This window comes from Mirounga angustirostris, unplaced genomic scaffold, assembly GCF_029215605.1.
Source record: "Mirounga angustirostris isolate CCGP_5_RB_7025 unplaced genomic scaffold, mMirAng1.0.hap1 SCAF_8, whole genome shotgun sequence".
NCBI classification, from domain to species: domain Eukaryota; kingdom Metazoa; phylum Chordata; class Mammalia; order Carnivora; family Phocidae; genus Mirounga; species Mirounga angustirostris.
The window spans coordinates 66593461-66619825 of NW_026991716.1; the positions used below are offsets into that span (position 1 = coordinate 66593461).

The following is a 26365-nucleotide window of genomic DNA, read 5'->3' on the forward strand; positions in this document are numbered from 1 at the left end:
CCCTTTCTGTGGCTACTTTAGACCTTTGTTACTAGAAAATTCCTGAAGAAAATTTAAATATAAGTCTATGGCTTTACTGAATCAAATCCCCCAGTTAATATTTAAAAATACCCTCTGTTTGGGCTAATAACATTGTTGATGGTACCTATCATAGAGGGATAGCCAAACAAAGTCTGTGTCTCAAAACCAGTGTTAAATAAATCTCAGGGTTGAGAAAAAAAAAGGGGGGAGTCTAAAATCACAAGAAGTGCAGACATATCTAGAACCCTTGTCCTTCTGGATGCACACTTCCTTCAGGATCTTCATTATTATAAATGTTCTCTGCCATTTGCCACACTTGCATGATATTGTTTTCTGATACAGAACAAATCACCCAAGGTTCATTGGGATTCCAGGAGAAATCAGATTATCTTGGCAGTGTGACCACCATAAATAAATAACAATTCTGGTGGCCCATCTTCTGCATCTTCCAGGGATTGTTCCTCTCCAATTTTACTTAAATCCCAGACATTCAGTCTGCGATCAGTACCACTGGAAGCCAGAATAGTTTCATTGTGAGGCGACATCTGAACCTGGAATATTTCATCCTTATGTGATTCAAAGGGATGCAACTTAAGTTTTTGATTTCTCAGATTCCACAAGGCAACAGTCTTGTTGGTTGAGCCTGTGGCCAAAATGAACTCACTGAAAGGATTGAAAGGCAGTTCACTTCAGCAGTGTGAGCACCAACTGAGTGGCTTTGTTTGGAAGTATAGTTTGAATGAGTATCCCAGATCGTAAGTTTCTTATCATCAGCAACTGACCCAAACAGAGACTCATGGAGCAGACGCCAGGAAACACCTTCTACTACTGCTGTATGTTCTGCAAAGATGGTCTTTGCATCCACCACTTTTCCTTCCTTTGGAGCAGTACTGATGTCCCCGAGGCAGATGGCGTGGTCGTCTGAATTAATTAAAAAAATCTTTTTTAAAAAATCATAAAATCAGAGTATAAAGGATGACACGCATGGGGTCATCCAAGCCTCTGGGCTCCACATCCAGAAGCTCTTAAACTCACATTCAGTGGGTCTCCAAGAAAGAGAATACCTGGAATACTCCAAGCCAACATCCAACTACATCGCTGCTTTACTACAAAGCATGCAAATATCAGTCAGGAATCTTATTGAGGGGTTCACTGGGGTTTTTATTATCCTCTTCTGAAATCAGTGGTAATTTTTATTAATAGTAAGTCATTACAAAAGTTACGACCGTTTCATAGTAAAGTGAGCTACAATTTATGACTGGTGATGATAAAAATGAAGACAAATCATTGAGATCCAGGTAAATTAAGAGACATCGAGAGATAAAACAATGGTTTTTATGAGGATCTCTCCTTGTAAGTCCTTATACTTGTGAGTGGTTTCAGGAAAGACAAGATTTCTGGAATTCTGGATATTGACAACCCAAGTTGTCATGACAGTTTGGCTTCTAAGTTGCATGGTTGATAAGCTCTATTTGGCCTGGCTAGACCATGACTGTGTAACTCAGGCCATTAAATCACTGTGCTACTAAGATCAAACTTATCAAAAAGATGATGATGAGTAAGTAGAGAAGCTTGAAAAGGACATGAAGACAGCCATAAGAGTGAACACCTCAGGATCACTCTACTGAAATTGTATCCGAAGCCTCTGCTTCTTCCTCCATTACAGTTAGCAAAAGCCCATCGGAATTACTCATGGTTACCATGAGCTTTCTGTACAGGAAGGAATGTGCACATGATGAGCAAGTGGGGGAGGAGCAGAGGGAGAGGGACAAGCAGACTCTGTGCTGACCATGGAGCCTGATGTGGGGCTCGATCTCACGACCCTGAGATCGTGATCTGAGCTGAAATCAAGAGTTGGATGAGCCACCCAGGAGCCCCTAAACTCTGATTTTTATTAAATCTCTTATCAGATTGAAATATGCTTCATTTTTAACTGTCCTCTGCCCCTTATCCCCCTTCCATTATTAGGAACTTTAAATAAAGCAAGGAATACATCTAATTCATCTTTGATCAGATTCTAACACAGTTTTGGCTTCTAGTCTTATATATACTCAATATGTTTGTGGAACTGAATTGCTGTCACTGAGTTGCCATACACCAAACAGAATGGTTATTAAAAGTCTGACCACATGTTTAGTCTTTGTGGGTAAAAATATAAGGTTAGTGGTCTGTAGAATGACAGTTGTTTGGGCTTATGGTCAAGACCTTTGCATCCCTTCAATCTGCTTACCCAAGAAAATTCTATGAGAAATATTAGGTTTATCGTAAGTTAATTGATTCTCAGGATATAATATACAGCATGGTGACTATAGTTAAAATTACTGTACTGTATATTTGAAGGTTGCTAAGAGACACATAGGAAACACTTATTAAATGTTGGGTATTATCAGTTCTTGGGATGGGAGGACTGAAACTGGTTAAAGTAGGTTTTTATGAAGTTGTGCTTCATGGGATATGACAGAATCTCTCCTTCTTTTGTCAGTAGTCTAGTCAAGTATGTATTGTTCAGATTCAAAGTGGAATTTAGACTTTTTCACTTAGCAGAATATAGGGTGCAGCCTCAGTGTGGGTAGGTATCAACAGCCGAGGCACATGGGGATTTCGGTGGGTGGCTGCATGATACCTGGGAAAGAGTATGTGCCCTGATATCAGACCTGGGCTGTAGGATTAAGGATGTGTGTATAAAAATATCTTTGAATTTCAGTTTCCTAATATGTTAAAATAGAAAAATAATATGATACGGTATGGAGGAGTGGAAGGTAGAAAGAAATACTTCACAAGATTATGGTATGTTGAACAATGGAACTGCCTAAAATATGAGTGATTTCCATTGTTTGTTTATTCTTCTTTTAGGGCTGACAGTCTTGGCAGTTTGGGAATAGACCATTGCTTAGAGAAAGTAATTACAGTTTTTTAAAAGTGCTGTTATTTCTAGGAATAGGGTTTGGCAGTGGAGTCTTCAAGTGCAGTGCTCAGACCGGCAGCATCAATATTATCTGGGAACATGTAAGAAGTGCAAATTACGGGGCTAATGCCAGACCTGCTAATTCAGAAACTCTAGTGGTGGAGTCCGGGAATCTGTGTTTAATGAGCTCTCCAAGTGATTCCAAGGCAGGTTCAAGTGTGAGACCCACTGAAATAGGATGGAGGATGAGGAAACACCAATTCTGTTATTTTTTTTTGGACTGCTTTCTGTTCTCTGCATTCGTGAAGAGCCACATTTCCGTGGATCGCCTTTCTACCTGTTGCTTTTTGTTAGCCTTCCATTCTTGGCAATGTAGCAACAGCTACATGTGGTCAAAGTGGAGTGCAAGTGGTTAGGTTTTCTTTTTCTTTTTTTTTTTTTTTTTAAAGATTTTATTTATTTATTTGAGAGAGAGAGAATGAGAGACAGAGAGCACGAGAGGGAGGAGGGTCAGAGGGAGAAGCAGACTCCCCGCCGAGCAGGGAGCCCGATGCGGGACTCGATCCCGGGACTCCAGGATCATGACCTGAGCCGAAGGCAGTCGCTTAACCAACTGAGCCACCCAGGCGCCCTGCAAGTGGTTAAGTTTTCTTTTTTCCTAACCTTTTGTCGAGTTCTTCTTTTCAAGAATTTGTTCCTGTCATTCACTGTTATGTGGTGGAAAAACCTGGAGCCACAGGACTTCGGATAGTTTGCTTTCATACCTGCACAAATCAGTAGCCAAGATTTGGCTATATAGCTATCTAATACTGTACCCTGACCAATTCTTGTATGTCTGACCTCTCTAAAGTCCCACCTCAGTCTTCTCAGTTCACGGAGATGTTCGGGCTCTGTCTGGGTTCCACCTCCTTGCGTTTGTGGCCTGCACGCTGCCTTCAGGCGATAAGCTGGTGCCGTGTGGGGCTCACCTCGTTTGTATGCCTTCTGTATGGAATTACTGCCCTGCACGGCTTTCTGTCCAATGTTTAAAAACTGTTGGTGTATACTTTTTGTTTTGTTTTTTAATTGTTTTAAGGTGGAGTTTAAAATCTGGTCCTTTTAGGGACACCTGGGTGGCTCAGTTGGTTAAGCATCTGCCTTTGGCTCAGGTCATGATCCCAGGGTCCTGGGATTGAGTCCCAAGTCTGGCTCTCTCCTCTGGCAAGGAGCCTGCTTTTCCCTTTCCCTCTGCTGCTCCCCCTGCTTGTGCACTCTCTCTCTCTCTCTCTTTCCCTCTTAGACAAATAAATAAAACCTTTAAAAATAAAATAAAATAATAAAATAAGTCTGGTCCTTTTAAACTCCATCCCTGCTAGAAATGCCTTGTTTTATCAAGGTAAAATTTACATACAATGGAATGGGAAGTATTAACATGTATCACTGAGGGTTCTGACAAGTTAACACACCTGTGTATCCCACCCAGCCTCCTATCAAGATCTAGAATTTATCAGAACCCTGGGAAATCCCTTCAGTCTTCTTTCCTGCTAATCCCTTTGCCCTTCCTCTTCTCCCCATAATGAAACATTATTCTTATTTTGTCTGCCATTGATTAGTTTGTTATAGAACTTCATTTAAATGGAAACTTAGAGTATGTACACTGTTGCATAAGTCATTATTCACTCAGTATAATGAGATTTATCTACAGTGTTTAATGTATCAGTAGTTCATTCCTTTTTATTGTTGAATAGTATTTCATTGTATGGATATACCAAAATTTGTTTATTTATCCTGTTATTGATGAACACATGGTGTATTTCCAGTTTTTAGCTATTATGAATAAAGCTGCTATGAACATTCTTATATAAATCTTTGTGACATATATTTTTATATCTTGGGTAAGATTGGATTTCCTGGGCTATAGGGAGATGTATGTTCAACTTTCTAAGAAACCTTAGAGTGAAAGGTGAAACCTTTTCCAGAAATGGTTATGCCATTTTGCATTTCCGCCAGCTATATATGAAAGTCCCAGTTGCTTTACACACTTCTTACCTTTTTTTAGCTCTTCTTGTGGATGTAAAGTGGTGTCTTTCTGTGATTTTGATATCTGTTTTTCTTATTGGATAAGAATAGTAATAGTGTTGAATACCTTACCTTATGGTTATTGACTATTTTTATAGTTTCTTTTATGACATATTTATGTCTTTTGACTATTTTTTAGTTGGGTTGTTTGTCCTTTTTCTTAATGATCTGTGGAAGTTCTTCATATAGTCATATCCAAGTTCTTTGTAAGATATATATATAATGAATATTTCTTCCCAGTTTGTGGTTTTGCTTTTCGTTTTCTTTTTTTTTTTTTTAAAGATTTTATTTATTTATTTGAGAGAGAGAATGAGATAGAGAGCATGAGAGGGGGGAGGGTCAGAGAGAGAGGCAGACTCCCTGCTGAGCAGGGAGCCTGACGTGGGACTCGATCCCAGGACTCCAGGATCATGACCTGAGCCGAAGGCAGTCGCTTAACCAACTGAGCCACCCAGGCGCCCCTGCTTTTCATTTTCTTAATGATGTGTTTTGATGACTAGCAGACTTAATTTTGATGAAGTCTGTCAGTGTTTCTATACTGATTAGTGCTTTTTATGACTTGTGTAAATCATCTTTCCCATGCCCTAATTCAGCCTGTTTTCTTTTTTAGTTTTAGTTTTTACATGTAAGGCTGTGATTCAACTAAATCTGTGTGTGTGTGTGTGTGTGTGTGTCTAAGATCTGAAGAGATGGCAATGTTCATTTTTTCCATGTATTTAACTAATTGTTCTGGCATTATACATGAAAAATACTTTACTTTCCTAATTGTCGAGGTGCCGTTATTGAAAATGAATTGACTGTAAGTGTGGCTATAGTGCTAAACTTATTTTATTCCATCGATCTGTTTGTCTGTCTTTATTTTAATACGACCTGGTCCTGATTGCTCTGTATATTAAGTGTTGCAATTAAGCAGTTTCATTTTCTCAGCTTCATTCTTTTTCAAGCTATTCTAGTATAAAATTTAGAAATAATTTGTCAAGTTCTACAAGAAAGTTGATTGGAATTTTGATTAGGACTGTGTATAGAGGTCAATTTGAGGAGAATTAAGATCTTAGTAATATTATCTCTTCCAGTCCGTGAACACAGTATGTCTCAATTTATTTAGAGCTTTAATTTTATTGGACAGCATTTTGTAGATTTCAAGGTAGAAATCTTTCACATCTACTGTAAAATTTATTCCTAATTATGATTATTTTTAAAATTCTAACTTAAATTGATTTTGTGTAAACACGGAATGGATTTTTGCATATTGACCTTGTGTCCTGAGACCTAGCTAAAGTCACTCAATTCTAGTAGTTGTTTTAAGATTCTAGGGTTTTCTGTAGACATTCATGCTGTATATTAGCAAGTAGAATTTTACTTCTTTCTTTCCAATCTCTATATATTTTTATTTCTTTCCGTATTCCACTGTCTGTTGTCTCTAGTAAAGTATTTAATAGAAATGAGAATAGTGGATATCTTTGTTGTGTTTTCAGTCTTAGAGGTAACGCACAGTGTTTCATCATTAAGGGCAATGTTTCCTGTGGATTTTTATAGATCTTTATCACAGTGAGTAAAAACCCTTTTATTTTTTTTTTGTTTTGTTTTTGTTTATGGAGAGTATTTTTTTTAAATGATGAATCAGTTTGAATTTTTCATATGTTTCTTATGAAACTATTAAGATGACCATTGTTGCTTTTTAAATAGTTTATTGTGTTAGTATGTTGAATTACAGTGATCGACTTTTGAAAGTTAAATCAATCTTGCATTCTTCAAAAAACTCTCTTCCATGATGGTGTTTTTAAATATATTGCTGGGTTTGGTTTGCTAGCATTGTGTAAAGGATTTTTGAGTTTGTGTTTATTACACATATTGGTTTGGAGTATGTTTTTTCCCCTTTGTAATATTTTTGTAAATTTTGGTGTTAGGGTTATATCAATATACATATCAAATTATAAAACAAGTTGTGGTATTTCCTTTTTCTCTGTTTCTCGCAAAAAGAGTTTGTGAGGTTCGTTCTATCCTCTCTCCTTTATTTTTTGAAAGATTTCATATAAACTTGGTACGGTTTCTTCATTGTTTACTAGAATTTGGTAGTGAAACCATGTGGGAATCAAATTTTTGCTTGAGTGTTGTGAGGTTTTTAATAAATGTGCATTTCTTTAATACATAGAGGGCTACTCAGAATTCTTTGTCTTCTTTTGTCAGTGTTGGTCAGTATATTTTTCCAAGGAATGTATTCATTTCACTGTAAGTTCTCAAATTTATTAGCATAGATTGTTCATAATATTGCATGAGGTTTTTTTAAATTTTAATTTCAGTGTGTACTTAACATACAGTGTTGTATTCCTTTCAGGTGTACAATATAGTGATTCAACAATTCCATATACTACTCAGTGCTCATGATAATCCCCTTCACCTATTTCAACTATTCCCCCTCCCACCTCCATTCCGGGAACTATCTGTTTCTTCTCAGGGTGTTAAGAATCTGTTTTTTGATTTGTCTCTCTTTCTCTCTTTCTTTTTCTTTTGTTCATTTGTTTTGTTTCTTAAATTCCACATGAGTGAGATTATATGGTGTTTGTCTTTCTTTGACTGGCTTATTTCGCTTAGCATTATACTCTACATCCATCCATGTTGCTGCAAATGTAAAGATTTCATTTCTTTTTCAGATTTTATTTTTACTTATTTATTAGAGAGAGAGAGAGAGAATGCATGCGCAAGAGGGGGAGGGGCAGAGGGAGAGAGAATCTCAAGCAGACTCCCCACTGAGCATGGAGCCTGATGAGGGGCTCTATCTCAAGACCCTGAGATCATGACCTGAGCCAAATCCAAGAGTCAGATGCTCAACCAACTGAGCCACCCAGGTGCTCGATCCCAGACCCTGGGATCATGACCTGAACCAAAGGCAGACACCTAACCGACTGAGGCGCCTGGATATGTGTGTATACACACACACACACACACACACACACACACACACACCCCACTTCTTTATCCATTCATCTGTTGATGGACCCTTGGGCTGCTTCCATAACTTGTCTACTGTAAATAATGCTGCAATAAACATGGGTTGCATATATCCTTTCAAATTACTGTTTTCATATTCTTTGGGTAAATACTCAGTGGTGCGATTAGTGGATCATAGGGTGGTTCTATTTTTAATTTTTTGAAGAACTTCCATACTGCTTTCCACAATGGCTGCACCAGTTTGCATCCCAACCAACAATGCACGAAGGTTCATTTTTCTCCACATCCTTGCCAACACTTGTTGTTTCTTGTGTTTTTGATTTTAGCCATTCTGACAAGTGTGAGGTGATATCTCATTATGATTTTGACTTGTGTTTCTCTGATGATTCGTGATGTGGAGCATTTTACATGTGTCTGTTGTCCATCTGTATGTTTTCTTTGGAGAATTGTCTTTTCACATCTTTTGCCCATTTTTAAATTGGATTTTTTTTTTTGTGGTGCTGAGTTGTATAAATTCTTTATATATTTATACAGACTCTTTAGCAGATATGTCATTTGCAAATATCTTCTGCTATTCAGTAGGTTGTCTTTTAGTTTTATGTTTCCTTTGATGTGCAGAATCTTTTTATTTTTATGTAGGCCCGGTAGTTAATTTTTGCTTTTGCCCTTGGCTCAGGAGACTTATCTAGAAAGATGTTGTTATGGCTGATGTCAGAGTAATTACTGCCTATGCTGTGTTCTAGGATTTTTATGGTATCTGATCTCACAATTAGGTGCTTCATCCATTTTGAATTTGTTTTTGTGTATGTTGTAAGAAAGTGGTCCAGCTTCATTCTTTTATATGTAGCTGCCTGGTTTTCCAGCACCATTTGTTGAAGAGACTGTCTTTTTCCCATGCATATGCTTGCCTCCTTTGTTGAAGTTTAATTGACCACATAAATGTAGGTTTATTTCTGGGCTTTCTGTCCTTTTCCAGTGATCTGTGTGTCTGTTTTTGTGCCAGTACCATACTGTTGTTTTTTTCTTAAGATTTTATTTATTTGGCAGAAAGAGACACAGTGAGAGAGGGAACACAAGCAGGGGGAGTGGGAGAGGGAGAAGCAGGCTTTCCACAGAGCAGGGAGCCTGATGCAGGGCTCGATCCCAGGACCTGCGATTATGACTTGGGCCGAAGGCAGAGGCTTAACGACTGAACCACCCAGGCACCCCTACCATACTGTTTTGATACTATAGCTTTGTAATACAACTTAAAGTCCAGAATTGTGATGTCTCTAGTTTTACTTTTCTTTTTCAAGGTTGTTTTGGCTACTTTGTGTCCCTTGTGGTTCCGTACAAATTTCAGGATTGTTTGTTCTACTTTTGTGAAAAGTGCTGTTGGTATTCTGATAGATTGCATTAAATCTGTAGATTGCTTTGGGTAACAGACATTTTCACAATATTTGTTCTTCTAATCCATGAGCATAGAATATCTTTCTGTTTGTATCATTTTCATTTTCTTTCATCAGCAGTTTATAGTTTTTGGAGTACAGGTCTTTCATCTCTTTGGTTAAGTTTATTGCTAGGTGTTTTATTATTTTGGGTAATTTTGCATTAGTTTTTTAAAGGCTAGAGGATATATAGTGAATTCCTTCTGTTATTCCTGATCTTGGTATGATTGGTGTTACTTCTCTTTTTTCTCGATAAATCCTTCTAGACATTTATTAATTCTATTAATCTTTTTTAAAAATTAACTTTGCCTTGTTAATTTTCTTGATTGTTTATTTCCTATTTAATTGCATACTGATTATATATTTATGATATCCTTCCTTTCACTTCCTCTGTTTTTTGCTATTCTTTTTCTAATTTTTTATTATGGAAATGTGGGTCATTGAATTTAAGCCTTTCTTCTTTTATAAAAAAGATATTTGAGGCTATTATTTTTTTACAAGTTGTTTAGCTTCCTCAAAGTTTAACAAGTTGTGGTTTCATTATCATTCAGTTTGAAATAACACTTTAATTATATTTGTAATTTTTTCTTTGTACCCTATATTATTTAGAAATGTGTGGTTTGGGGGTACCTGAGTGGCTCAGTCATTAAGCATCTGCCTTTGGCTCTGGTCATGATGCCAGGGTCCTGGGATCAAGCCACGCATCGAGCCCCCCGCATTGGGCTCTCTGCTCAGCTGAAGTCTGCTTCTCCCTTTCCCATTCCCCCTGCTTGTGTTCCCTCTCTCGCTGTCTCTCTCTGTCAAATAAATAAATAAATAAAATCTTTAAGAAAAAAAAAAGAAATGCACAGGTTTGTTTTCCAAATATTTGAGAGATTTACTAGACATTTCTAATTGTTTTTCTTGTGGTTAGAGAACATATTGTATAAGATTTCAATCTTTTGAAATGTAATGGGAATTGTTTTGTCTCAGCATATGATCTACCTTGTTGAATGTCCCATGTGAACTTCAACAGAATATGTATGCATCTGCATTTATAAGGTGTAAAGTTCTATAAATGTCAGTAGGTTCAAGATGGCTGGTATTATTTTTCAAATCTTTTATATTGTCATCATTGTTATTCATGGTTTAGGTATTCTATCAATTACTGAAGGAAGTGTGTTAAAATCTTCACATATGATTGTGGATTTGTCTCCCTTAACGCTTTTTCAGTTTTTCTTTCCATATTTGGAAATTCTATTATTGCTATTATGTGCATGCCCATTTAGGATTGTTAATCTTTCTGATTGACCTTTTTTAAATCATATGAAATGTTCCTCTATATCTCTCATAATATTTTCTTGTCATGAAGTCTCTTTTGTTTGATATTAATAGAGCCATTCCAGATTTCTTATGTTTACTGTTTGCGTTTTCAGTTACTTTCAATATATCTTTGAGAATAGTTAATTACCTTAACCTACATACATATTTATAATTTAGTCCTTCAGACTTGAATGAAATAACTTAGCTAGAGCATCTAGGTAGAAGTTTTCTTTTGAGATAAATTGCCAAATATATTTGTAAATTAATGAATTTCCTTAATTTTCTCTATTTCAGTAAAATTCGTAAGGGGATAAAACCCAACTCATAAAATTGTCTCTAGTAATTGAAAGGACAAATAGATTTAGACATAGAAATATGATGAGTTCAAGATCTGAATTTCTTCTATGGCATGAGTTACTTTGAGAAATTACTATGGCTTTAAACAAATTAATTGATAACCCCAGAGTAAAACTGAACACTGATACAGCTAAGGCTATATTTGAGTAACCCATTTATAAGATAAAATAGATTGATATTATTGCCAATAAAAGACCTCTTTCAGGGTTGGAAGATAGTATGTTAAAAAAGATTCTAGAAATTTTTAATACAAAAAGCATTTCCTAAAAGAAAAAAAAACGGACACCTAATGCAGTGCTGTTCTGCTTATACTTTCCATGGGCACTAAGGTTCAGGCTTGGCCATGGTGTTATTATGAGGCTGTTTCTTGGCTATCATGAGTTTGGGTTGGTAATCTCAGATTGGTCAGATCTAAATTTTGAGGAGGACAGCAAGTTTTGATGAGTACAAGAAACAGGGAATTTGGAAAGTTTGATGTAGTTGCATGGAAAAAGTAGACAGTAGTTGTTAGGCCACAGGATTGCTGACACTTTGACCTTGAATGGTTCCTGTTATATTGGTAGAGGTTGGGTATTGGTTACAATAGTGGAAGGAAAGCTAGGGACCAATTCCTGTTCCAGATGCCATCCCCTGGTACCAGGAACATGTACCTTGTGCTGTTTTTTGTTGCCATGGAGGGTACTGTGCTGATCTTCTAGAATGGCCAGCAGCTTCTTCTGATATGCCTTAGTTGGTTAGGTGTTGTTATAGTGGTACTCAGTGGGACAGGAGATAGGTAACATGGATCCAGTGAATTGACAGGTTTTTGGTGGAGAAGACCATTGTATTGATACAGGATGCACATTCTGTGGTGTGTCTGTCTGATTTTGGAGGATACAGTGCCATAGAACTAGGCTGGGAATCTGGGCAGGAGCAGGTGGGAGCAGACAACTGTGGATGAAAGCTTGAGGATCAGTTCTGAGTGATGGCTTACCTACAACAAATGCTGTATTACCTCTGTGTGTTTGTTGTCTGGAGCAAGTTGAGGGGCTGAGTTCTTTTTTTTTTTATTTTTTATTAATGAGCCAGAAATAGATTTTTTTGATCTTTTAATTTTTTAAATTTTTTTATTGTTATGTTAATCACCATACATTACATCATTAGTTTTTGATGTAGTGTTCCATGATTCATTGTTTGTGCATAACACCCAGTGCTCCATGCAGAACATGCCCTCTTTAATAGCCATCACCAGGCTAACCCATCCTCCTACCCCCCTCCCCTCTAGAACCCTCAGTTTGTTTTTCAGAGTCCATTGTCTGTCATGCTTTGTCTCTCCCTCTGATTTCCCCCCCTTTATCCTTCCCCTCCTGCTATCTTCTTTTTTTTTTCTTAACACATATTGCATTATTTGTTTCAGAGGTACAGATCTGCGATTCAACAGTCTTGCACAATTCACAGCGCTCACCATAGCACATACCCTCCCCAGTGTCTATCACCCAGCCACCCCATCCCTCCCACCCCCCACCACTCCAGCAACCCTCAGTTTGTTTCCTGAGATTAAGAATTCCTCATATCAGTGAAGTCATATGATACATGTCTTTCTCTGATTGACTTATTTCACTCAGCATAATACCCTCCAGTTCCATCCATGTCATTTCAAATGGCAAGATTTCATTCCTTTTGCTGGTTGCATAATATTCCATTGTATATATATACCACATCTTCTTTATCCATTCATCTGTCGATGGACATCTTGGCTCTTTCCACAGTTTGGCTATTGTGGACATTGCTGCTATAAACATCGGGGTGCACGTACTCCTTCGGATCCCTACATTTGTATCTTTGGGGTAAATACCCAGTAGTGTAATTGCTGGGTCATAGGGTAGCTCTATTTTCAACTTTTTGAGGAACCTCCATACTGTTTTCCAGAGTGGCTGCACCAGCTTGCATTCCCACCAACAGTGTAAGAGGGTTCGAGGGGCTGAGTTTAAAGGGTCAAAAATTCAGAGGACATCATGTGCTGGAAGATGTTGAGAATCAAAGTGCTCAGTACGTGTGAAGCAGTCCCTCTCTTTTAATAGGCTATTTTAGGTTAGTAAAAAGTAGAATTCTATTTTGTTAAATGTACATCTAAGTGAATATAAAAAATATATTAGACTTCTTTATAAATGAAGCCCTTTGAGAAGACATGAAGCATCGTCAGTTGCTCTCTGAAATTCACAGTGGTCCCCTTGGTGAGATTTAAATGAGGGAGATAGATGAGAATTAGGGCACCTTTTCAGCCTTAAAGAAAATGTTTTGTGGGGCTGCTCCTTCTTTCTTGAGTTGATAAATCTTAAGTGCACACAGAAGGGAAGTATAAGAAGGTCTTATGTGACAGTAGCCAGAAAGCCAATCTTATTTCCTAATGTGTCATTTACAAAATGGGACTTCTTTGGATAGGGCCTTTTACGTTTTCCAGGGGACTCTGCCTTGCCACCTCCCCTCCTTAGTCTGCGATGCTCCTTGCAGAAACCTGCTGCTCCTCTCCCCGCGACTGGCCAAACCTCTCACAGTGGCCTCTTCTGGTTGTTTCTTTGGCTTCTGGTTTCATCCTATAGTCTTCCTCATTTTATGACACATAACTTTTTTCATTTCCAGAATGTAGCCTCATAAAAATTCCAAATGTGTGGAGTTTATGGATTTGAGTTCTGTAGATCATCAGACTTCTTCATATACCCTGTGACAAGATGTTTGTTTTTGTGTTAAGGATTATGTCCGTATCAGTGTGTGAAATACCAGTGTAACTAGGAGAACACCTATAATTCTTCTGAATTATATTTTTAAATGTGTGTAATAGGAGGTATCAGGTTCTTTTCCCTTCTAGGGATTTACGCAGTGGAGGAAGATGGTTGAGGATTGTGCTGTATGTACATGACTTGCATTTCTGAATCCGTGTACTTTTTGCTGACTTATAAAATGTGATGCAGGGGCGCCTGGGTAGCTCAGTTGTTAAGCGTCTGCCTTCGGCTCAGGTCATGGTCCCAGGGTCCTGGGATCGAGCCCCGCATCGGGCTCCCTGCTCCACGGGAAGCCTGCTTCTCCCTCTCCCACTCCCTCTGCTTGTGTTCCCTCTCTTGCTGTGTCTCTCTCGGTCAAATAAATAAAATCTTTAAAAAAAAATAAAATGTGATGCATTTTTCCCACATGAAATTCTGCAGCATTCCTTGCCAGAATCCAGGGAAAGCCTTCCCTGTGACAAAAAAGAAGCATTGAGGAGTCAAAAGGGAGGGTGGGGATTTGCATAAAAAGAAAACAGTTGTTAAGAGACTCTGTAGACAGTTAAAACCTATGATTAACTTTTTCAACATGAGGAAAATGATAGATAGTTGGCCTGTTTTGATGAAAATGAAAAGAAAAAAATGCAAGCATCCTTTTATCTTTACTAGCCTCTTGTCATGAACAGATTCTCTTTGCTGGGAAGGCTTTTAAAGGCCCCCTTAATAATTAAGTAGAAAGATTTGAAATCTTGAGTAACTACAGATTCTTTTATGTAAAATTTCACATGATGGTAATCTGCTGAGCACTTCACAGTAGTGTGTGCTGAAACTGTAACAATAATTAGAGAATCTTTCAGCTGGACCTAATCCAAAAATCAGATGTCAGACCTTGTCCAAACTTCACTGAAACTAATTCTCCAAAAAGTCTTGTAGTACATAGGGACTTCCCTCCTGTACTCACTTTGTCCTATCATATTCATCTCAGTGATTTAGGGAATGTTCTTCAGTTTCTTGCTTTACGGGCAAGACAAATATTTATTGTAGGGTTCACATGAGATAAAATCTGGCTTTTTCCCTTATAGCTTACCCTCTCCTATAAACCTGTGTATGAACTAGATTTTATCTTTCTTGTATTTTCTTTAGTCAAGAATTATTTTGGTGAAAGTTTATGAGTATACTGTAGAAAGGCATAAGTTTAGAACTGGAAGTAGTCAAGAAAGGATGCGTCACAGAGTCAAGAGAGACCGATGTGACCTTCAGGTCAACTAATTAAATTCCCCTCCTAATCCATTCTCCCTCTAGTGCCATGCTCCCTGATATGTAATTGACAAAGACTTACTGATGAGCGCCGGGGTTAAGAGCTGGCCAAGCAGCCTTCTGTTATTGCTTTGACCTATATTGATATATTCATTCATTCATTCACTCATGCACTCATTCAAATATTTAGTTGCCAATCCATGTTGATGGCATTGGGAATACAGTGAGTAGTAGCTCCCTGGTTGCTCATATTGGAAATTTTTTTTTAATAATTTTTTTAAAGATTTTATTTATTAGAGAACATGAGAGAGAGAGAGAGAAAGAGAGAGCGCATGAGTGGGGTGAGGGGCAGAGGGAGAAGCAGACTCCCCACTGAGCAGGGAGCCCGATGCAGGGCTTGATCCCAAAACTCGACCTGAGCCGAAGGCAGACACTTAACCGACTGAGCCACCCAGGCGCCCTCATATTGGAAAGTTTTTAAAGTTTTTCTGCCCTACCTCCAAAATCCACTGTGTCCTTTGGATTAGTGGAAGGAACACCAAATTCATCTGAATGAAGGAGCATGTATCTATATGTGGACACAAAAAGGCCTGAAGTCCACAGCTTAGTGGAATTTGGGGAAAGCTGATCAAGGATGGAGACAGAGAATTTAGGGGGCAGAATTCTCATTCCATTGACTGTGTTTCCTCATTTCTGCAGGCAGTCTGACAGTTTCAAAGTTCTGAGTATGTTGAATGTGCTATTATTTCATTCTTACCTCTCCTCTTCTCCCAAGCTGTAGTTGAACTGATGGTGTGTTTTACAGTTGAAGATCTCTTAGAATTGAGGAGGTGAGTGCTACAGGCTAGAGCTTCTCATCACAACCATGACATGATGGGTGTAGACTTGAGGCTTCATTCAAAACTCATCTTTATTTTCCCTATGATTTGTAATTTGAAAAATAAAGAATAGAGAGTATTTTTGTAGGAATAGTATTAAGAATTTTTCTGTTGTGGGCGCCTGGGTGGCTCAGTTGGTTGGGCGACTGCCTTCGGCTCAGGTCATGATCCTGGAGTCCCGGGATCGAGTCCCACATCGGGCTCCCTGCTCGGCGGGGAGTCTGCTTCTCCCTCTGACCCTCCCCCCCTCATGCTCTCTCTCTCTCATTCTCTCTCTGTCTCTCAAATAAATAAATAAAATCTTTAAAAAAAATTTTTTTTTAAATTAAAAAAAAGAATTTTTCTGTTGTATATAGCATATTTCATAATGTTTATTGTGGAAAACTTGGAAACTATAGAAAAGCATAAACAAGAAAATGAAATCAGACTTCTTCAGCTCATACTCAGTGTTTTGTTTGTATTTTGGTGAATAACCCTGGTTTGTCTCCCTCGCTCCTCCTTCCCTCTTTCTTTTCTTTTCCTCTTTCCTCCCCCCTTCTATCTCGAAATCTATCAATATATCAGTCTCTGTCTATGGATCTCCCCCCCTCCATTTTGCAGTTTTACTGAATTTACTGTTTTATGTTTACCCTGCAGTTAACATCATGTGGGAAATACTCTCCCATAGTTTTAAATATTTTAAAAACATTTTCAATTCAATTATGTATTATGTCACAATTGAATGCATCTGTTAGATATTCAAGCTGTGACAGGTTTTGTTTTGTTTTAGTAATTATAAATAATCCTATAAGATCATTTGTGGGCATAAGGCTTTGTATGTAGCTTTGGTCATGTTTTTAAGGTCTTAGAACTTGTATTGCTGGTCCAAAGGGGGATAAGTATTTTGGTGTTTGGTACACATTAGGGAAATATCCTCCTGAATGGCTACCTAATTTAAACTTTCACTTCTTATATAGGAACGATCTGGGGCTCTTTAGTTCGTGGAATTTTCATCAGTGATCTTGGAGATGAACAGAATTTAGAATTCAGGATTATAATTCAAAACAGTTTTGACAGTTTAGAGAATTGATTAGTTGATACAAATTAAAGTTCAGTAGGTGAAAACGAGGGTAGGAGAAATAGGGCAGATAAAAATTGCCGAAATACGCTTTGCAGAGTAGCCATTTCTGCATGCACTGCTTGAAGGAGAATCCAGACCCTTATGAAGGGTCATAAGGAATGTGACTAGATTTCTCGGTAGCCCTGTGGGGACTTTGCTACGGTAAGGTCTGTTCTCAAATGTAAAGAAAAAGAAAGCTCATTTGGGCTAATGCTGTATAAGACTGCTAAGATTTTGTGTTTTCTGCTGTTAAGAATTCAAAGACACTAACTACCTTCTTGGGGAACATTTAATGTTCATTTTAATTATTTACGATAATTATTTGAACATAAATTGAATTTTAAAAAGGCTTTCTGAAAGTTACTACCAATCTTTCCTCATTTAAGTAGAGAATAAGTTTAGGAAGCTCATATTTTTTTCCACGAAATTTCAGGGGAAATAGAATTATCTTTACCTTGCAAATGGTACTTTGAGGATAAGAATGTTATCCTTAGATAAAAATGGCACATGTTTATAAACACACACACTCTAAAATATGAGGAAGGGGTTTAAAATGCCTGCTTCTGTGTGGTTGTAGGTTGTAGTTCTGTGTGTGTTTTGAGAGTAATTTATATGGTAGAAGGCTGTACCAACATATCTATTAGCAATCACTTCTGTTCACTTGTGGTACAATTCTAATTAGTGTTCAGACGAGTGACCCTGGGATAGTTATAATCCAGAAGGACTTTATAATTTGTTCTTTTTTTGTTGACTGACATTCAGCGTGATTTTAAGACTATTAGCAAATCACATATGATGACTAAAAATCAGAACATTTAATTAATCAGCTCACTTAAATCAATTAATTATCTTTGCAAGAAGACAGGGAGATTTCTGTGTTTCTGTTATCCAGAGAATTTTATTCTCTTGTACTAATAAAGAGGTTTTTTTTCTTTTTAGTTTTTAGCCTAGGTTGCCACCATTCATAATTGAATGTCAGCTCATGTTCCAGCCAAAACACTTTAAATAGGTTATTATTTTCATTATTGTTATTATTGTTATCTTCAGTCAGTACTGTTATATCTGATGGTAGGCTTACTTCTTTAGGAAGGCCATCCATGCTGTGTGCTCTCTCTACACAGGAGCTCTCCCGAAGCACTGGGAAGCAGGGAGTCTGGTCCCCATCGCTGACACAGCAGATGAGGGATGAACAGCCAAGTGACATGGTTGTTGTGAAGGCTAAAATAAGTGCAGCTATAATTCTAATTAGTTTGTCTATCTTAATAGCAACATCTAGTCCTGGGTATATTATACAGCTGCGAAAGGCTAAAAATATGGCAGCTATACTTTGCTTTTGGAAATCTATTCTTCATAATTTTTTTCTAATTATAATTTGATATATGTTCATTGCCAAAGATTAGGAAAATTTAGAGAAGTATCTGTAAGAAAATAAAAATCACCGATAATTATATAGTAGAGATAAATCCTATTTACATTTTTTGCATTTCCCATTTTTTATATAATTGGGCTCCTACTATACATATAATTTTATGTCCTCACTGTGTTTCCACTCAGCATGTCATTAGTACTTTCTCATGGTCATAAAAAATATCTCTGAAAACCCCTATTTTAATAGATGATATTCATTTGAATGGTCATATCATTATTTACTTAACTATTTGGTTGTTGGTCCTAGTTTTCAATTATAAATTATTCTGTTATGAACATATCGTACATACATTTTTGTGTTGATCTCTGATTATAATAAAGCAATATTACGCTTCCTCTTAGCTTGTGTATTTTCAGTGCTAAACTATAGAATATCAGATAGGTAAACAGTTTATAGGTGGTAATAAATCTGAAAAGATTGCATATGGTGGTATATGAACTGTTCTTTGAAGGATGCACCACCAGGGCTTTGGCAGCTATGAGAGTCAGGATGTCACAACTGGGGAAAATTCAGGAGCAGCGATGTGAATGGAAATGAGCTTAGGCTGAGTGCATCTATTTGTATGAGTATGATTTAACCACAGTGGAAGGATAGGCTTGAGAAATTGAAAAAATAAAATTTGAAATGTGGAGTAAAGAATTTGAATTTGTTATAGATGTGGCAACCAAAGGTCCTAAATTCCCTGGACCATTGTACTAATCATTACGAATCTTTATGTAGCACATTTTATGTGCAAAGCTCCCCCTTGTGGAGGCCCACTGGGTGTTTATACTTCAGTAAGGGTCATCGTATTCATCCAGTGAATGCAATGGTCTGTCATGTCCTCACAAATAAATTCCTAGAGTCAGACTGCGATACAGTGCTGGTTTGGAAGTGGCAATCGGAAATCTTTGGAGGTGCAGAATCAGAGCACGGCCACAACTTAAATGATGCAAATATTTTAAGGATTGTTCTTAGTATAGATTGAAGGGGCATGGTTAAAGGCAGGAATAGTAATGCAGGACTGGGAAGCAGGGACTGTAAGACTTAGCAGAATGGGTTGGAGTAGAAGGGTTTACATTTAAATGATTTAATCTAGTGGTTCTGATTACAGAGTTAACTCCTTTCAAAATGTAAAAGCCTCAGTGCCCTTCCCAGATTTGCTGGATCTGAATTTTGGGGAGATGGGACCTCTAGATATATGTATATGTATGTATATTTAAAGCTCCCTTAGAGACTCTGATGTGTGCCTCTGGTTAGAAAACACTAAATGAATTAATGTGTGTTTTTTCCACCCCAGGAATTTGTCAACTTGTCTGAACCTACTGTTTTGAATCTTAATACACTTAATATGCATGTGTATGCATTTTTCTTTTGCGTATTTTTCATACTCTCTTCAGTTCCTGAAAAATTTTTTTCTGTTACTTGGTGTCAAGTTCTTTAACAAACTTATTAATTAGCGTTACTCTGCAAAATCAATTTTGAGCACATGAAATGCACTACAAAAGTTAAAAGAAATTTCTGCAATTTTTTTTCTTACTAAATGATAGGGACAAAAGCCAGGATGGATGATCAAATATGGTATTTGAGAACATCAAAGCTGGCTCTGGCCTTGGCAATTATCCGCTCAACACCAGCAGACACAAGCAGCAGAGAATACACAGAGCACCTTGCAAAGGTGGTGTCTGAGCAGGAGTCAACATGGAGATCAAAAGTCCAAGCCTTGGAAGCTGAAGTTCTGCAATTACGCCACAAACTTCTTCTGAGCAGGATGCATGCGGGAGTGTTTAAGAGTGGTGAGTGTATGAAAATGTCATTCTGGGTCTTTATTATTTACTTTTTTTAAAAAAAGACTTATTTATCCATTTTAGAGAGAGAGAACGAGCAAGTGGAGAGGGGAGGAGCAGAGGGAGAGGGAGAGAATCTCAAGCAGACTCAGTGCAGAGTGCTGAGCCCAGTGGCTCGATTTCATGACCCTGGGATCATGGGCTGAGCTGAAACTAAGAATCGGTTGCCCAAGTGACTGAATCACCCAGGTGCCCCTTTATTGTTTACTTCTAATTTAATTTAATTTTTTAGAAAAACTGAGTATAGCTGACACACAATGTTACATTATTTTCAGGTATAAAGTTTAGTGATTTGACAACTCTCTACATTATGCCATATTCACCAATAGTGTGGCTATCATCTCTCCTGTTACATCGCTATTACAGTATCATTGACTTTATTCCTTATGCTGTGCCTTTTATTCCCAGGACTTACTCGTTCCATCACTGGAGGGCTGTTATCTCCTCCTCTCCCTCACCCATTTTGCCCAGTCTCCCAGCTCCCTCCCCTCTGGCAACCATCAGTTTGTTGTCTGTATTTATGGGTCTGATTCTGCTTTTTGTTTGTTTATTCTTTTTTTTTTTAGATTCTGTTTATGAGTGGAATCATATGGTATTTATTTTTCTCAGTCTGACTTATTTCATTTAGTATAATACTGTCTAGGTCCTTCCATGTTGCCTCAAATGATGCGATCTCATCCTTTCTTTTGGCTGTGTAATATTCCATTTTGTGTGTGTGTGTGTGTGTGTGTTCGTGTATGTGTATCTACATGTATGTATAACATTTTCCTTATCCATTTGTCTATTGATGGACACTTAGGTTGCTTCCATGTCTTGACTATTGTAAATAATGCTGCAATAACATAGGGGTGCATATCTCTTTTCTTGATAGGGTTTTAGTTTTCTCTGGGTAAATATACAATAGTGGAATTATTAAATCATATGATATTTCTATTTTTAATTTTTTGAGGAACCTCCATACCATTTTCCACAGTGGTTATACTAATTCTGGTTTATTTCATCTTCACAATTATTTAGAAATTGTTTAGTTTCCTAAAACTAGACTTCTTGCCCTATAAAGATTTTTTTTTTACTTGTAGTCATTCATTAAACATTTATTGTTACTTCCTGATGAATGAGGCTACAGTAGATATTGGGATAAAGTTGGAGAATGAAAATATCTAGATTTGAAGGCAATAATGTTTTAACTTACTGGATAAAATTTAAAATCTCATTACTTAACCTTATTATTTTACTATGTATGTTATGTTGCATTTATATTAAATAATTCATCTAGCAGTCATATATCATGTACCAGCTATGTACCAGGTATGCAGTGGGTGGTGGGGACCCAAAAAACACGTAAGAGGTGCTGTCCTTGCCATTAAGTACCTACCATTCTAGCAGGGAAGATAGACCTATAAATAGTTAACCCAGTGTGATAAATGCTTTAATAAAGATACTGACAGAGCACAGAGGAAGAAGCCATTCATTCTGCCTGGTTTTGAAGACTTCTCAGGTCTGGCCCTCAAGGTTCTGTCTACTAGGCATGGTCACGGAGCGTGCAGCAAGAGGCAGGAACATGACCAAAGGCAGAGCAGTAAAGAACACATGTGCCATTTAGGATACTGTCAGCATTACATTTCAGAAGTGACCAGAACACCATGAGGGAGAAAGGAAGAGAAGTGAATTGGGACCAGGTTCAGAAGGGCCTTGAATGACAACCTAAGGACTGTTTTAGTTTATTTCCTATCACTAAGTTGACCATACAATTTTTTGTCTCCCTAGGGCCCTTGTGAGAGTGAAAGTAGGGAACTGTTAATGATTATACTAGGACAACAGGTGGAAACCAACTCCTGAGCATGCTGGAAATGTGGTCACTCCATTCATCAGGAGCCGTATAATTTTTGTGATGCAGAGGATTGACCCACATATTGGGACTGGGAAACAATTCTGGTGATTTTTAAAGAATGTAAAATCCTTTGCCTAAAACCCTTCCCCAGCTCCCAATTTTGCTTCACATTTGATTCAGTCTTGTGATCAGGGCCTGTGATGCTGTGAGTGATTTCACCTCTGTTTACCTCTCCCACCTTGTCTCATACAACCTCCCCATTGTATACAGGGCCCCAGCCACTATGGGCTTCCTTCCAGCCTGGGACCTTTGTTATGTTCTTCTCTTTGAATCTCTTTGTGACTGGTTTCTTCCCTTTCTAGAGGTTTTATTTTAAATGATACCTCCTCACTGACTGCTCTATATACATAGCACTCCCCACTAGTTTTTCTTTACCTAAACATCCTAAACAAACATGTGGATTGTTTGTTTATGTAATTGCTACCTTATCTCTTGAGCTAGAGTTTAAGTTCACTGAGTAGTGGGTTTTGATTTGCTCAGCACTCTCTACTCAATGTCCACCCCAAACTCTGACATGCAGCAGGTGCTCAATAAATATTTGTCACATGGAAGTGGGGCAGAGAGGATGTTTCTGGCCATAGCAGTGATTGGAAGCAAGGAGACCGGTTTTAAACATATTTACCAAAACCCATATGAAGAATGATGAATTGAAATCAATCTATGATAGTGAGAACTAAAAGGAGGTCAGACATATATACATGATTTTAGAGTAGACACTTCAGATATTTGTGAATGATTTCAGAGTGTGATTAAGGGACATAGAGGCATTTGGAATAATAAGGTTTCCAATCCCAGTTTATAGAATTTATTGCAATGCTTTGCATATGGATAGTGAACACTGAAATAAATTTATATGATAAAAAATTGAGTCCAGGTTTGTCTGAGTGTAGGCTAATCCCTCATCCCTGAATATACAGGGATTACGTAGAAGGAAGGTGGAAGGATGGTCCTTAAAGTCAAAGAGGATGAGCAGGCTGGAAAGAGCAGACTCTTATAAACATCTGTGATATCAAAACTGTTGTTTACTGTCAAGGGTCTGTTTATACCACTGCTCTAGTAGTGTGGATGATTTGTTTGGAACACGAATGTGCCTGACAGTGAGAGCCTAGGTGAGAACTTGTTCTCACACTGAAAACTTGCACTTGCAGCACCTGTGAGAGAAATTTTCAAATACCCTACAATTAAAATCAGTTTTACTTGCAGCAGGAGCTATAGGTAAAGCGTTTCTGCACAGGAGGAGCTATAGGTAAAGCGTTTCTGCACAGATGTTTATAAGAAACTTGACTCTCCATCTGTTAGCTTAAACTTGAAAAATGAGGAACAAACAGATTCCGATAAATAGAGCCACTATTAAAGGGGAAGGAACAAAACCTAACAAAGGGGGGATATTAGATTGATAGGGAAATAAAGAAGGAACACAGCATTATTTAAATATGTATAATTTGAAAGACTGACTTACTCTAAGAAAACTCCATACCTGAGAATCAAAACTATATTATAGATATGTTTATATGATTAAATATTTTCTTCTGGAATTTTCAGGGTTGCTTTACATATGCAACTCTTCTCAAGTGGCTAGAGACAACTGGCCCTCAATAAATGTTGAATGGACTGCTTCTTGACAGATTGAGAGGCTGGGTAACTTAATTTACAGCATCAACTATCCATTGAAGCAACTGAGCAACCCAGAATTCAATAAAGCAGAGCTGAAATGGCAAAGTAAACAAATAAAAAAGCATGATGTAGTTTATACAGCATTTCAGTAACTCAGCTGTTTTTTTATTCTGATTTATTTTTCTACAGCTTCTTAGAGAGACAGAACTACTTCTTTATTACATTTATTAAAGGACTAGACTGTACACAGAAGGGATAAATAGAACTCGCTCTTAGAATTATGCCACATTGTAATTTTACTTAAATGCTCCTTAGTAGTGGGAGGAAGGAAGGGAGGAAGGATCAAAGAAACCCAGATAATCCAGTGACACATTTCTCAAAGTCAGTTTGGGTGATGGCTGGTAGGCATGGTTAGTTGTCTACTCAGTATGTAGCTTCCTACTTCCTTTCTAAGGCACTCTAATTTTGTTTTGGCAGAGATGTGCTTATTCCCAGTGGGTTAATCCATGAAAGGCTTAGATTTGTTTTGCCAATATTGTTCTAAGGTTGGGCAGGGGCCAGTGAAAGGTAAAAAGCAATCTTCTGAGCCTTTGATAAAGATTTGCCTCTCTGTATAAAGAGATTGAGGCTCATGAAAGAGAGCACTTAAATTTTTCTTTCTTTCTTTCCTTTTTTTTTTTTTTATGTCAACCACTTGTTTCCTGCATGCAGCACTGCCAGTTGAAGATACGATGATGCCTGGATCTGTGGTAGCCAATTTGCAACTGTGAGGCAATATTGAAAAATTAATGGCCAGCATGCTAAGGATAGTGAAATAGTTGGAGGAAAAGGACCTGGGTCCTTCTCTACATTGCTGAGCAGTCAAAGCAACGCTAGGATGACTTTCTTAGGAATGTTTAAAAAGATAAGCAAGAGTTTAAGCCATTGTTGTCCATGTGTTCTCTTCCATGTATCTGAGCGCATCCTAATTTATAGAGTGGGGAAGGGGCGGGGGTCATGAATAATTTAGAACGGCCCTACTTTTTCTTCTGCCAAGAGTCTTCTTGATCTATATGGGAGAAAATGAGTGAGAAAAACTATGTTCTTTAATCTAGAACAGCTTCCCGTTAAGGATGGCCTCATAATGTTGGCAAGAATTTCATCTGTGTCTGAGTAGGTAGGTGAGGAAGACCCAGAGCCTAGAGACTGGCCAGGAAGGTGTCAGTGGCTGTTCTTAAATGTTGACTAGGGGTTGAAGGGGACACGGTGACAGGAATAGGGCTTTGTTAGTGGGAATAATGGCACAGAACTTCAGTGAGCAGACTCCGGATTAAAATTTGAGTATGTGTGTGTGAGAAAGTGGGGCAGGCAAGGGGAATCTGGACAGGTATAATTATACAGTAATTTATAAGAGAAAAAGTACACTCCTTCAAGCATGGAGTTTAGGGAACTAGAGGGAAGTAGATAGATGAAGTGTCAGGTGTATGCTTTTCCCCCTACAGTTTATGCATTTGGTGTCTTCGTGAATGATAGCTAGGCTACTGGATGAGCAACTGGCTAGAGGGAAAAGAAAGAGAAAAGTAAACCAGAACAGTTCACTGATTTCCATGCTTGCTTAGTAAATGTTCGCTGAATGCAGAGCGACTGTGCCGAGTGCTGGGGCTGGGTGGTGGCGCCGTGCACAGCAGGAGCACAGTGACTTTCGGAGCTGGACTCAGCCCTTCTGTGGTTTAGGTCCTGGACACTGCTGACCGACCAGATGGCTTTAGGAGCTTCCCTCGCCTCTAGCTGACAGTGTTTCAGTTTACCCACCTCCTTGCCTGTTGTCTCCTTTACCGTTTTATACTCTGAGGATCAAATCCTCAGCGCTCCTGTGCCTGCCCCAGACCCTTCTTCTCCTGTTGTGTGAGCTTGGATTCAGGAAAAGGCTTTTAGCTAGATCAGTGTTGACGGGGGGTCAGAAAGGGTCCGGCTAGCCTGGTTGCCCGTGTGCACCTCGCCAGACCCAGCACGGAGCCTGTCTTTGTCTCCCGACTGCTACTTCTCCAGCCCAGGCCCACTCAGCCTCTGTCCCAGCCTGTCCCAAACCACATACGGAGGACACATCACAAATAACTGACCTACAGTCACAGCTTTGAAGCTCAGCATTTATAGGTTGGGGGGCGGGGGGGGGGCTTCACTGTTGCACAGGGGCTGAAAGAGCATGGAAAATGAATGCATAAGCATTTCCCTTTTTAGTTTTGATATAAGCTTTTATAATACAAATTTCCCTAAAATTGCAGTTGATTTAAAACATACATGCATAGTGTATGTAAACATCAGGAAATGTGCCACTAATTTAATATGGAATCTAATGAAAGGCTCCAAAATAATTTAAAGCACGTTGATAATTACACATTAGACATGCTTTACGCATTATGTAAAAACTGAATATTTTGATGTTAGAGACCATCAACATACAAAGAAATTAAAGTTAAGGTTAAAAAAAAGCTCCGAATCTTAAATGGCTTTGCTAGTGACAAGGCAACTGTTTAGAAATGCAAACATGCCAGTTCTAAGAAGAGCTGGCTCTGGTAGGAATGGTGGGAAGGGCCGAACACGCACCAGCTCGGTCCTGGGCCTCGAAGACGCGAGA

At 38.1% G+C, this 26365-nt stretch overlaps 1 protein-coding gene and 1 pseudogene across 2 annotated transcripts in view; one reads left to right on the forward strand and one right to left on the reverse strand.

Moving 5' to 3' along the window:
* MEI4 (meiotic double-stranded break formation protein 4) overlaps positions 1-26365 on the forward strand; it is a 238150-nt gene that overhangs the window by 16631 nt on the left and 195154 nt on the right. For both annotated transcript variants that reach the window (XM_045867123.3, XM_054505440.2), the window contains exon 2: positions 19950-20195. In XM_045867123.3, the coding sequence (XP_045723079.1) occupies positions 19964-20195 (232 nt within the window). In that variant the 5' untranslated portion in view covers positions 19950-19963. The remainder of the gene's footprint in view (positions 1-19949; positions 20196-26365) is intronic.
* LOC123836452 (histone-binding protein RBBP4-like) lies at positions 149-15683 on the reverse strand (annotated as a pseudogene).